A 14,999-nucleotide genomic window follows, 5' to 3' on the forward strand; every position below is an offset into this window, starting at 1 on the left:
TTGCAGAGACCAAATGGCATACTAGTGTATTCATAGAGGCCATAGCGGGTGATGAATGCTGTTTTGTCATGGTACAGGAGCACCTTGGGAACAGGAGCAGGAGCCGGACCGCAAGCTACCTTGGAAACATGAGCCAGAGTCCAAGCCACCTCGGGAACAGGACCGGAGACGACCCTCGGAGCCAGAACAGGAGCCGAACATTAGGTGACCCTCGGGGCCGGAACAGGAGAAAGACGTGAGCCGACCCTTGGGGCCAGTACAGGAACAGGGCAAGATCCGACCCTCTGGGCCGGTGCTGGAGCAGGGCATTAGCCGACCCTCGGGGCCGGTACGGGAGCAGGAACAGAAGCCATCGAGACCAGGATCGGAGGCTGGAACAGGAACAGGAGATGGACCAGGAGCTGGACCAGGAGCCAGCACAGGTACAGCTCGATAGGGGTTAAATGGTTTGCGGCTAGCAGGCCGGCGGCTAGCCGGCGGCTAGCAGGCCGGGGAGATGCTACCATGTGGCTGGCAGTAAAATATTTTATGAACATAAATAGACAAAATTGTAATTTCCCCATTGCGGGATCAATAAAGGTTTCATTGATTCATTCATTCAAAACCGAAGGCACATCAGATGAGGCAGGAAATCTTAACTTGACAAAACAAATACTTCTTTGAAACATAATCTATGAACTTGACAAGACAAAACTATGAGACAAGAACAAAAAACTATGACAAATAACAAGAATCATGACAATCGAGCAAAACTTGACAAGACCAAAATGACGAATACAACAAGAGAGAAAACAAAGGGGAAGGCAGGACTATATATACACACAGGGGACAGAGGGGTCACAAGACACAGGTGAAACAAATCAGCACACAAGGAGAAATCAAGGAATTAATCAAATGGGAAACACAGGGAGTAATACAAAACAGGAAACCAGGAAAACCAATCACAAAATCATGACACTTCACTTTATGCTCTTATGTTTTTTTTTATTTCTACTACTTTGGAGTTTATATTTATTGACTGATTTTACCGTAGTGTTGTTGGTTTTATCCAGCCCTGGTGTTTCCTCACCTACGATAGCATTTCCACAGTTCTTGCTCTTGTTTTAATGAGTGCTGCTCTTGGTTGTAGTGCTTTGCGGATTATGAAATTATACGCGTGGGTGTGTGTCTGTGTTGGTGTGTGTCTGTGTTTCACACATTTTCTATGTGTGCTATACAAATTAAGTCTAATTGATTGACTGATTTGCTATTTGGTATCTAATCTTAACCATAACCATCCAGATAACCTCCAAACATTCATACTAAAGTAAAACACAATCATGACCAAAGAGAGTGACTGACTGGATAACTAAGAGGTGCTATTCTCATCAAAGACCTGGACGAGAACAATGTGGCAGGAAGTGCACTTCTAAATCTGTATTCTGTGATAACCAATCAGATGCATTTCACTGTGTGACATCCCACATTACATCACAGCCAACAGTCAGTGAAATACCAACAAGGTCTCTAACAAGAGCCAATGTCAAGATGATCGTGTTATGGGTCACACTGCTTGTTCTTCATCAAGGATGTGAGTGCTTTCTAAGACTTTGCAAGTATTTTCTTAATAGATCTATTTAGGTTCATACATTTTATCTTTGCATGGTGGATTTTTACATTATTGTCACTTACTAATTTATGTATTGCATGGTTTCTTTCATTTCAGATACATTAACTCCAGTCAAACCAGTTGAACTTGGTGAAACTGTTACCTTAACATGTGCTCTGTCTAATATTGATATCTCCAGTAAAGAAATCCACTGGTACAAACAGACTGTCCCAGATACTCTGAAAACTATTGTGAGATTGTGGAAATCTTCGACACCTCAGTATGCACCAGAGTTTTCTAACTCAAGATGGGAAGTTAATAATGATAACAATTTCAGCAACTTGACCATTTCAAGGATAACCCAGGAGGACGAGGGACTCTATCACTGTGGATTTGCACAGTGGCTCAGCAATACTGAATGGAGTGGGACATATTTGTTAGTAAAAGGTAACATGTCATCTAATTTCATTAAGGTCAGTCAATATTTTAGCCACTGATCTAAAACTTGTCTTTATAAGCAGGAAACACTGAGAGGACATCAACCTATACTGTTGTTCAGACAGTATCAGATCCAGTCCGTCCAGGAGACTCAGTGACTCTCCAGTGTTCAGTCCTCTCTGACTCTGAGAACAAGATGTGTCCAGGAGATCTCAGTGTGTTCTGGTTCAGAGCTGGATCAGATAAATCTCATCCAGACATCATCTACACTGATGGAGATACAAGTAATGAATGTGAGAGGAAATCCAACACTCAGAAGAGATGTGTTTATCGCTTCTCTAAGGACATCAGCTCCTCTGATGATGGGACTTACTACTGTGCTGTGGCCACATGTGGAGAGATATTATTTGGAAATGGAACTAAACTGGAAGCTGGTAGGATTTTGATGATTTCGCAAAATCTTTTTGGTGTCATCGTGACAGCCTCTATCAAAGCACTGATCCGGTATATTTTCTTTCTCTGTTTTCTAGATCAAGCATCAGATGCTGCACTGGTGGTAGCAGTAATATGCTTGGCCATATCTGTAATTGTACATTTTGTTTTCATCTGTTACCAAACTCCAAGAGACGGTAAGTTCTGTTTACTGATGAGTATTTTAATATCCTCCAGAAAGGAGAGCATACATACAAACAGGATTTTAGTCAGGACTATAGTCATTTCTTCATGATAATCAGCCAACACTTGTAGCATAATTCAAATTTTTATATATTGTTATTTTGCTATTGTTCCATGTGTGCCTTATAAAATATTATCTTCAAAGCACGGCATGCAAACAACTAAGAGAAAAAATAAAGATTTTTAGTTTATTTACATTTTTAACTTAATGGTCTGAGATTATTTATTAAAACGTGTGATTAAAATAATGATACCTGTGCTTTATTCATCACTATGCATAGAAAGCACCTCTTCACAAGTTTTCTATCTCTGGAAGAAAAGCTACGAGATAAAGGAGGACGAAAGAGCTGAAAACAGAAGAAAGTATCTTTCCTCAAGTTAAATGCTGAATAACAATGTGTGAATCTATGGGCTGAGTGGTAGCACTGTGCTTTCTTAAAAGAATGAATAAATGTGTTGTCTCTTCTGACTTGCAATTTCATGATAAAAGCCAGACTTGCTCCTCGTGTCTAGTATTTGGCTGATGATTTGATATATGCTTGTTTTTGTCACATAAAAACATATAGATATTTCCTGCAGCTCAACCAGGACAAAACAGAGGTTTTAGTCATTGGTCCTGAAGGCCAGAGAGAGAAACTTTTAACAAAATTACAAGATTTTAAACCATCTCAAATTGTAAAAAACCTGGGCGTGATTTTTGACTCTGAGCTTAGTTTTATTCCACATATCAAAAACATAACAAAGATTGGTTTTTACCATCTTAAGAATATAGCCAGAGTCCGCCCATTTCTCTCTCAGGCCAGCACGGAGGTACTGATGCATGCTTTTATCTCTTGTCGTTTAGATTATTGTAATGCCCTGCTCTCTGGTCTTCCCAAAAAAAGTATCTCTAATCTTCAGCTACTTCAGAATTCAGCCGCACGAGTGCTGACGAGGACCAGAGGGCGGGAGCACATTACACCGGTTTTAAGATCGCTGCATTGGCTTCCCGTGCGTTTCAGGATCGATTTCAAGGTTCTTTTACTTGTTAAGTGTCTTAACAGTCTTGGGCCTTCTTATTTATCTGACTTACTTTTACCATATCAACCCTCGCGGACCCTGAGGTCTTCCGGCACTGGCCTTTTAATCATACCTAAAGTTAAATCAAAAACACAAGGGGAGGCGGCTTTTAGTTATTATGGTCCCCGATTGTGGAACAGCCTGCCGGAGAACCTCAGGGCCGCAGAGACTGTTGATGTTTTTAAAAAGAGGCTCAAGACCCACCTTTTCAACCAGGCTTTTAATTGATTCTCTTAATTATCTTCCTCCTTTTAATCAGACTTTTTTTTTTTATCATTTTAACTATATGCTTTAACTACATGTTTTTATGGTACGTTAGAAAGCATTTTATCTATATTGTTCATTTCTATCCCATTTTTAGTCCCTCAGTTTTTAGCAATTTTTAGTTTTTAGTAGTTTTTATCAGACTTTTTATCATTTCCTTTTCTATTTTTATTTTAATTATATGTTATAACTACATGTTTTAATTTTATGAGCTGAAAAGCATTTATCTATATTGGTCATTTTTGTCCTATTTTACAGTTTTAGTCCTCGGTTTTTAGCCCCAGTGTTTCCTCATGGGGGCCGACCACACTGGGAGTTGCTGCTGGTCTACTGACGGGGGTGCTGTCCTGTGGGCGGCTCTGGCCCTGGTGGCTGGAGGGCTCTGCACCTTGGTGTGGGGCCTCCTGTCTGCCCGGGTCGGGGCTGTCTCTATGGCGGGGCTCCCTGCAGTCGTGGGCTGGAGGCCCTCTCGGTGTGGTCGGCCCCCAAAGGTGGCTTTCTCCTTGCTCCAGGTCTCGGTGCCCGGCCATGTCTCTTGTGGGTGTGTTTGGGGGGGTGTGGGGCGTGTGTGTGTGTGTCGTGTCTCTGTGTTTTTATGGGGGTGGGAGGGTTGGATTTTTTGTTTTGTTTTTGCTGTTTTTAGCCTCTATGAGGCACTTTGTATTGCTTTTAAAAGGCATGAAAAGTGCCATATAAATAAATTTGATTTGATTTGATAAAAAAAAGCTTGTAAGATATCAAAGCCTCTGAGTTTTTGTGTCAGCTTGGAATACTCTTTGTCATTGTACCTTTTTTATTTGACACCTGGGAATGCTTTTGTCAAGACAAATTATGAAAATAAATGTCTCAAATGCTTTGTTAATGTCCAGTGTTTATGTGTGATTGGCCTGCATCCCACGGGAGGCGACTGTTAAGCACATGACTCATGCAGATTCATATCATATCAGCTCATGTAAAGCTACAGATGTTTATACTGCAGTGCTGACAAAACACAGACAAAAGTTAGCATTTATAATGAAATTGAATGAGAAGTTAGCTGAAGTAGTCCAGTCACAATAAACAGCAACATGAATAGAGGAGGCCCATGCTTTGAAGCAAGTTCAACGTACCCAGGAAAGTATTGTATCTTTTTATCATGTGGCTCGACTGAACAGCTGCAGTGGTCACAAAGCAATATTAACTCAGTAAGTCAACCTATTTTGCTCTAATCTAGCCATGAGTGTATTCATAAAAAATACTCAATGATCTGTTGCAAACTTGGACTAGCCTACCGAGGCCAAGCCCACAGATGAACAAATTATGATATCAGACTATACAGTGGTAGATAATAATCAACTATAATGAATAAACTCAGACTTTCGCCGTTCAGCCGCCCTGTGCTTCACTGAAACCTGGCTCAGTGAACACATCCCGGACAGCGCACTACGGCTGCCGGGCTTCCAGCTGTTCCGTGCGGACCGCTGCGCGGAACTGTCTGGGAAGTCAAAGGGAGGAGGAACGTGCTTTTACATTAACGAAGGTTGGTGTACAGATGTCACAGTGTTAAAGAAGACATGCAGCCCTCACTTGGAGTCTTTTTTCATAAACTGTAGACCATTTTATTCACCGCGGGAGTTCGCCTCGTTTGTGCTGGTCGGTGTGTACATTCCACCGCAGGCGTGCGTAACGGAGGCGTTACATCACCTCGCCGAGCAGATTACAGACGTGGAGAAAACACATCCGGACTCTCTGCTAATCATTCTCGGGGATTTTAACAGAGCAAATCTCAAACTTGAAATGCCTAAATATAGACAGCACGTGACGTGTCCCACCAGGGACATGAACACTTTAGACCACTGCTACACTACAATAAAGGACGCATATCGCTCTGTTCCCCGCGCTGCTTTGGGACTTTCTGACCACTGCCTGGTCCACCTCATCCCAGCTTACAGGCAAAAGATGAAATCTGCTAAGCCTGTAGTAAGAACTGTGAAGAGATGGACCGACGAGTCAAAGATGCAGTTACAGGCCTGCTTTGACTGCACTGATTGGAGCGTCTTTGAAGCAGCAGCCTCAGATCTGGATGAACTGACTGACACTGTGACATCTTACATCGGTTTTTGTGAGGACATGTGCGTGCAGACCAAAACCTTCTGCACGTTCAACAACAACAAACCATGGTGTGAACCCTGCAGAACCCCCTGCAGAACTGAGACGGCTACGCCAGGACAAGGAGGAGGCCTACAGGAGTGGAGATCGGGACCTGTACAAGCAGGCCAGGAACAAGCTGACAAAGGAGATCAAGGCAGCAAAGAGGAACTACACTGAAAAGCTGAAGGACCGTTTTTCTGCCAACGACTCTTCTGCAGTTTGGAAAGGCCTGCAGACCATTACCAACTACAGGAGACCATCCCCCCACCCTGTGGGGAGCCCCCGCCTGGCTGAGGACCTCAGTGACTTTTACTCCAGGTTTGAAAGGACTTTCACACCTTTCACTCCCCCCACCATCTCCATTACAAAAGGACTAGCCGTACCCCAAACCACCCCCGTACCCGACCCCCTGCCTGCGCTGAGGATCTGCGAACAGGATGTGCGTCAACTCTTTCAGAGACAGAGGATTAGGAAGGCCCCGGGACCCGATGGTGTGTCTCCGTCCTGCCTGAAAGTCTGTGCTGACCAGCTGGCTCCCATCTTCACTCAGATCTTCAACAACTCCCTGGAGCTGTGCGAGGTTCCCTCCTGCCTCAAACGCTCCACCATCATCCCGGTTCCCAAGAAGTCCCCTGTCACAGGATTAAACGACTACAGACCAGTCGCCCTGACATCTGTGGTCATGAAATCCTTTGAACGACTGGTGCTGACCCATCTGAAGGACATCACGGATCCCCTGCTAGACCCCCTGCAGTTTGCCTATAGAGCAAACAGGTCAGTAGATGATGCAGTCAACATGGCTCTTCACTACATCCTGCACCACCTAGACTCTGCAGGGACCTACGTACGGGTCCTGTTTGTGGATTTCAGCTCTGCGTTCAACACCATCGTCCCGGAGATCCTCCACCAAAAACTGTCCCAGCTCACCGTGCCCCCCTCCACCTGTCAGTGGATTACCAGTTTCCTGACTGACAGGAGGCAGCAGGTGAAACTGGGTAACTTCACTTCCAGCACCCGTTCCCTCAGCACTGGCGCCCCCCAGGGATGTGTTCTCTCCCCACTGCTCTTCTCCCTTTACACTACTGACTGCACCTCAAGGGACCCCTCTGTGAAACTCCTGAAGTTTGCAGACGACACCACCGTCATTGGACTCATCCGGGACGGCGACGAGTCTGCATACAGAAGGGAAGTGGAACAGCTGGTCCTCTGGTTCAGTCAGAACCACCTGGAGCTAAACCCGCTCAAGACTGTGGAGATGACAGTGGACTTTTGGAAGAGACCCACATCAACATCTCCTCTCACCATTCTAAACAGGACAGTTCCAACTGCAGACTCATACAGGTTCCTCGGGTCCACAATTTCACGAGACCTGAAGTGGACCTCCCACATTGACTCCATTAGGAAGAAGGCCCAGCAGAGGTTGTTCTTTCTGCGTCAGCTCAGGAAGTTCAACCTGCCTCAGGAGCTGCTGACCATCTTCTACACAGCTATAGTCCAGTCTGTCCTGACCACATCCATCACTGTCTGGTTTGGATCCGCCACCAGGCAAGACAGGGACAGACTGCAGAGAACAGTCAGGTCTGCAGAGAGGATCATTGGTACCGATCTTCCCTCCATTCAGGACCTGTACCGGTCCAGGGTCAGGAAGCGGGCCAGAAAAATCACCACAGACCCCTCACACCCTGGCCACAATCTGTTCAGACTCCTCCCCTCAGGTCGGCGTTACAGAGCGGTGTACGCCAAAACCACCCGACACAAGGACAGTTTCTTCCCCTGGGCTGTCGCTCTGTTGAACTCTGAGTAGTCACAGAGTGTGAGTCCATACACATGATCAATAAACTATTTTTGTATATACTCACTGTACAATAACCCCAGTTTGGTGTATATATTATCCTGTTTTTATGTGTACAATTTGAAGATTTATTTTATTTTTATCTTATTTTTTTATTTTTATTTTTTTATTTTTATCTTATTTATGATGCTTGAGTACTAGAGAGGAAGGTGCCGGAGTCAAATTCCTTGTATGTGTCATACTTGGCCAATAAAGCTGATTCTGATTCTGATTCTGATTCTAAACTGTACATCAACTGATCGGCATGATTCAGGAGAGGCCAGCGCTTTCTAGCCTCCGAACTAATAGTAGTTTGTAACCGTCAGTAGCATTTAATAGTACTCCAAAGCATGTTGATAGATGGCATAGTGTAGCCAGGTGCAGCAGAAGGTGTAAAAACCAACAATTAGATTTACCAGGAAACAGTTAATTTACAGCCTCCTTCTCTCTGATAGATAGATAGATAGATAGATAGATAGATAGATAGATAAACAGTCAAAGAAACTAAATATATTTAAGTTATATATATATATACCTGACTGTTGTGCCATGTAGAGGGTGGTGGACATTCTTCATAATGGTCTGGATTTTGTTCAAGGTCCTTGCCTCTGCCCCTGATGTCAGCTCTGCTCCTATCACAGAGCCTGCCTTCTGTATCAGTTTCTCCAGCCGCAAGGTGCCCTTCTTCTTAGTGCTGCCTCCTCAGCACACCACAGCGTAGAAGAGGGCACTGGCAACCAGTCCCATTTGTGATCCAGATGTAGAGCCAGGTATGTACAGGACTGAACTGCCTCAACACACTCCCCGTTGATGGTTACAGGCTGCAGGTGGGACCTGGACCTCCAGGAATCCACTACCATCTCCTTGGTTTTAGCTGTATTGATCAGAAGGTGGTTCACACTGCACTGTGAAACGAAGCTGTTCACCACATTCTTGTACTCCTGGGGGGTATTCCAGAAAGCAGGTTTACCGCTAACTCTGGGTATGTAAACCCAGAGTTAGCGGTAAACCTGGGATTTCGGTTCCAGAACGCTCAAATATGATCAGGCTATGTAAGTAACTATGGTAACATAGGCTCTGAACTTAACTGGGTATGTAAACCCAGAGTTAGCGGTAAACCTGGGATTTCGGTTCCAGAACGCTCAAAAATGATCAGGCTATGTAAGTTACTATAGTAACATAGGCTCTGAACTTAACCTGGTAGGGGTAGGTTTTGTTCAGGTTATGTTCGGGTATTTAAGTGCACGTTCAGCCAGACCGCTGTTTCCACACTTGTCACACAATGACGTTTCCTTTTGAGGAAGATCCAATTGACATTGAAGCACAAATCATTCGGGCTATTCACCGTGAGAGGGTGATAAGACCACGACTTAATATCCTTTCTTTTCCTAATGAGTTTTTGCCAGAGCGCTACTGTTTTTCTGCGGAATCTTTAATTTATTTAAACAACATTCTCCATCCCCACATTTCGAACGTTACGCATCGTGGATTCGCTCATCGTAATTGTTGCGCGTGCGATAACCTATTGCACAACATTGCAACGTTGCGCAATGAATTAGTTCCTGCTATTGAGGAGCAGATAGGAACACATTCAGCAACTTGACATCAGAGATGGTCAAAGAATGCGTGATGAAATCTGTCACAATTACTTCAACCAAAAAATAAATAAATAAATAAATGCACGTAAGACTGTTTCACACATTTATTTGCCCATTGCGTGTTTCATGGCCTGAAAAGAGAAAACACTTCATTATAGAGCAAATGTTCTGATCCAGTGTTCTCATGCACTGACAGAAAACATGAAGAAACTATGCTCTAGTCTCTGCACAGCATTTCTTTACTCCTCCGTGACTGCTGATAATGTCTATTCATCCTCCTATTATTTATATGAACGGTAATATTGGCTATAAATTGGTCATTTTCGAACATGCAAGGCTACACAAATTAGACATAAGTGATTTAGGCGTAGGCCTATTAGGGTAAATACATTGCACTTGTTCATTTTGCTCCTCCTGGGAGGTTGAGGGCTCCGATGACGTGCCCCCAGGAATCCCCTCCATCATCGGACGCCCTCCATTGATACTGATCGCCAACTCCTCCACGGGTGGGGGGGGGGGGCACCGCTGGCCCAGAACCAGTCTTCCTCTCCTCTGCTTTCTTCCTATTGGCTTTGAAATTAATGTAACTTGTTGCAATATGGCAATTCAAGAATATAATACTGGATAAGTGATGTCTAAGATGATGCACCCAGATATATCTTACCAACTTGGACAATGTTTTTATATTTTGTTTTGACCTGCGGCCACGTTCTCTTAAGGGCGGTCGGGTTACATCTAATTAAAAATAATACAATATATGACAAGGTAGTCTATAGTATAAGAAAGTCTCATACAAAGCAGTTAATATGTAGCCTAATATCTACTGAATTATTGTGCTTCTGACACATTAGTGTGCTATAGCCTACTAAACTTACGCATTTACGCGGTCGGCAATTCTCTGCCAAGCAAGATCTCGTTCCTTGGCAGACGCGCAAGTAGCCTATTGCTTTTTTCGTGATTATCGCTCTTTCCTCCTCGTACGCCTCGAGCAGAACTTGCTGCTCCGCTTCAGAAAAATAGGCTGCTCTGCGCTTTGCCATTTTTACTCATGGTTTCGACTCTCAATAGATGATGCCTTTATAACTTCGCCGTGATCGTGCACAACTCTGGGTTAAACAATCCGGGGTTGATTGAACTGATTGCTAACCGGTGTTTTGGAACCGACAGCTCGGGTTTAGTCGCCTCAGGTTCAGACAACCCAGAGGTTAAGTTTTATCTCAGTGTTTGTTAAACCTGCTTTCTGGAATACCCCCCTGTTCTTGTCCATCCCTGATACACCTCACAATTGCAGTGTCACAGGTGACGTAACTCTGTGTTGTACTTGAAGTCTGGGGTGTACAGGATGAACAGAACAGGGGAGAGCACAGTCCCCTATGGTGCTGCAGTGCTGCTGCAATAGTTCCGGACGTGCGGTTATTCAACCTGACATACTGAGGTCCCCCAGTAAGATAGTCCACTATCCAGGAAGTGAGGTGTGAGTCCACTCCCATCTCTATTAACTTGTCTCTCCACAGCAGGGGCTAGATGGTGTTGAATTCACAGGGCATTTGGAAAAGTTGTTAAACGACTGCTGTCGAGATGGGTTTGGACCATTTCTCTGCTAGCTTTATGGGTATGGTTTGAACGACTTCCGATTTTTAAAGTTGACTAACGTGATGAAAGTCGAGTCCACGCTGACTAGTCGTTGACATCGCACATAAAAACACAGTCGATAGCAACGCTTTGCAACACTGAAATCTATATTCTTGACCTGAATACATAATGTAGTGTCAAAAGAAGCTGTGGAGGCTTTTGTGATAGGTGATTGAAGCACACTCCAACACCATAAACACTCTCAGCCTGACAATTCTAATATGCGGCTCTCGCTTGGCAGCAAAAAACAAAAATCAATATTGTGCACTGCAGATATGTATAGGTTATATAAATTGCCACCGTCAATAGCATTTAGTACTTCAATGCGTGTTGTAAAATAGGACAATGAAGTCGGGAATAAAAAAAATGCGGTATATGAGATCTAATAACTTTAGACAATGAAATTCACCACTGTTGGTGAATTGCAGATGATTTGCAGCCTCCTTTTCTCAGTTAACACAGGTGAAGTTGTTAACTGACTGACTTTGAGAGGATTTGGACCGTTCCTCTGCTAGTGTTAGCAGATGCCTTTTCAGATGAGTGTGTGTTGCAGTAGTACATTTGTTGTATTACAGGACTGACTTACATACTCTGCATGTCACGGTAGAATGGGCTTCATCTTTAGTCAAGAATTTCCACACTTGATGCACCACTGCAAGTTTGCTGCAATGACCCACTGGGCTCCTCACCTGTCTTCTCTGAGGCGTCCATGTTGTTATTGTCATGTGATCAGTGACTAGTTGACTTCCTGCTTAAAGCGTCATGGTACAGCAGTAAAGTCAACTAGTCAACTTTTTGGTACAACCCCTAGTTAGTGGCTGCCTTTCAGATGAGTATGTAGTAGTACTTTTGTTGTATTTCAGGAGTAACATGTCACGGTAGTATGGGCTTCATCTGTAGTGAAGTATTTCCACACACTTGATGAACCACTGCTAAACAGTGGGCAGCCATGCACGAGGCGTCCGGCGGGCACTTAAGCGGGTTTTTAGGTGCTTTCTCATGGTGTGGACATAGAGGGGATTCAAACCATCTACAATATTGACCCAAATCTTCTTCTCTGATCACTAGTCTAGCCTCACCCTAGTCTAGTCGGACTGTACCATGGATTTGGTTTTGTAATGCTGTAACCAGTTTACTTCCAACTGTCCAAGATGATTTGATATTTTTAAAAGCAAACTCAAGGCCTACTTTTTCAGTCTGGCCTTTAATTGAATCCTAACTATTTATTGACTATTTAAAACTTTGATCTCTATTATTTTAGTAGTTGGCATTTTTATTCTGTTAACGTAATTTTATCACTTTCTCGTTTGTTTGCCTTTTCGCATTTTTATTATTTCTAGTTTGTTTGTTTCTCACTGTCAAGGGGGGTGCAAGAAAATGGGAGGTAGGACCCAAATGCAGGATGGGGGCAAGGCAGGAGTAGGCAAAAGGTATTTAATGAACACAAATCGACAAAACCCAAGGTGCTGCAGACGAGGCAGGAAATCTTAACTTGACGAAATAAAAACTTCTTTGAAACATAACCTATAAACTTGACAAGACAAAACTATGAGACATCAAAAAACTATGACAAACAACAAGAATCATGACAATTGAGCAAAACTTGACAAGACAAAAAAAAAAGGGACAACAAGACAGAGAACAAAGGGGAAGGCAGGACTATATATACACAAAGGGGACAGAGGGGTGACGAGACACAGGTGAAACAAATCAAGACAGAGCACACAAGGAGAAATCAATGAACTACTCAACACAAAACAGGAAACCAAGAACTTAACAAAGTACAGCAGGAGGGTGCAGGTAGGATGACTGTATAAAGCACTTTGTGCTCTATTTTGTTGGTATGAAAAGTGCTATACAAATAAAGTCTATTTTATTGTCTGATTTGTCTAATAAATGCTATTTAGTATCTCATCTTAACCATAACCATCCAGATAACCTCCAAACATTCATACTAAAATAAAACACAATCATGACCAAAGAGAGTGACTGACTGGATAACTAAGAGGTGCTATTCTCATCAAAGACCTGGACGAGAACAATGTGGCAGGAAGTGCACTTCTAAATCTGTATTCTGTGATAACCAATCAGATGCATTTCACTGTGTGACATCCCACATTACATCACAGCCAACAGTCAGTGAAATACCAACAAGGTCTCTAACAAGAGCAAATGTCAAGATGATCGTGTTATGGGTCACACTGCTTGTTCTTCATCAAGGATGTGAGTGCTTTCTAAGACTTTGCAAGTATTTTCTTAATAGATCTATTTAGGTTTATACATTTTATCTTTGCATGTTGAATTTTTACATCGTCACTTATTATTTTATGTATTGCATGGTTTCTTTCATTTCAGATACATTAACTCCAGTCATACCAGTTGAACTTGGTGAAACTGTTACCTTAACATGTGCTCTGTCTGATACTGAGATCTCCAGTAAAGAAATCCACTGGTACAAACAGACTGTCCCAGATACTCTGAAAATGATTGTGAGATTGCGGAAATCTGTGATGCCTGAGTATGCACCTGAGTTTTCTAACTCAAGATGGGAAGTTAATAATGATAACGATTTCAGCAACTTGACCATTTCAAGGATAACCCAGGAGGATGAGGGACTCTATCACTGTTCAGTTGCAGAGTGGCTCATGAATATTGAGTGGAGTGGGACATATTTGTTAGTAAAAGGTAATATGTCATCTAATTTCATTAAGGTTAGTCAATATTTTAGCCACTGATCTAAAACCTGTCTTTATAAGCAGGCAACACTGAGAGGACATCAACCTATACTGTTGTTCAGACAGTATCAGATCCAGTCCGTCCAGGAGACTCAGTGACTCTCCAGTGTTCAGTCCTCTCTGACTCTGAGAACAAGACGTGTCCAGGAGATCTCAGTGTGTTCTGGTTCAGAGCTGGATCAGATAAATCTCATCCAGACATCATCTACACTGATGGAGATACAAGTAATGAATGTGAGAGGAAATCCAACACTCAGAAGAGATGTGTTTATCGCTTCTCTAAGGACATCAGCTCCTCTGATGCTGGGACTTACTACTGTGCTGTGGCCACATGTGGAGAGATATTATTTGGAAATGGAACTAAACTGGAAGCTGGTAGGATTTTGATGATTTCGCAAAATGTTTTTGGTGTCATCGTGACAGCCTCTATCAAAGCACTGATCCAGTATATTTTCTTTCTCTGTTTTCTAGATCAAGCATCAGATGCTGCACTGGTGGTAGCAGTAATATGCTTGGCCATATCTGTGATTGTACATTTTGTTTTCATCTGTTACCAAACTCCAAGAGCAGTATGTGAAAAATATGACGGTAAGTTCTGTTTACTGATGAGTATTTTAATATTCTCCAGAAAGGAGAGCATCCAAACAGGAGTTTAGTCAGGACTATAGTCATTTCTTCATGATAATCAGCCAACACTTGTAGCACAGTTTCAAATTTTATATTGTTATTTTGCTATTTTTCCATGTGTACCTTACAAAATATTATCTTCAATGCACGGCATGCAAACAACTAAGAGAAAAAATAAAGATTTTTAGTTTATTTACATTTTTAACTTGAACTTGTTTAATAGTCTGAGATTTTTTACTAACAAGTGTGATTAAAAACATGATACCTCTGCTTTCTTCATCACTACGCATAGAAAGCACCTCTTCACAAGTTATCTATCTCTGGAAGAAAAGCTACGAGATAAAGGAGGATGAAAGAGCTGAAAACAGAAGAAAGTATCTTTCCTCAAGTTAAATGCTGAATAACAATGTGTGAATCTATGG

General features: G+C 42.8%; 1 protein-coding gene across 1 annotated transcript; it reads left to right on the forward strand.

Moving 5' to 3' along the window:
- Positions 1-13,509: 13,509 nt before the first annotated feature.
- LOC311491325 (signal-regulatory protein beta-2-like) lies at positions 13,510-14,606 on the forward strand (the record flags this gene model as incomplete). The annotated part of the gene is made up of 3 exons (XM_084549231.1): positions 13,510-13,900; positions 13,975-14,325; positions 14,422-14,606. The coding sequence occupies 3 exons, from the start codon at positions 13,510-13,512 to the stop codon at positions 14,604-14,606; spliced, it is 927 nt and encodes a 308-aa protein (XP_084405357.1).
- Positions 14,607-14,999: the final 393 nt, after the last annotated feature.

The sequence above is a fragment of the Chelon labrosus genome (genome assembly GCF_963514085.1).
Source record: "Chelon labrosus genome assembly, chromosome: 8".
Taxonomy (NCBI): Eukaryota; Metazoa; Chordata; class Actinopteri; order Mugiliformes; family Mugilidae; genus Chelon; species Chelon labrosus.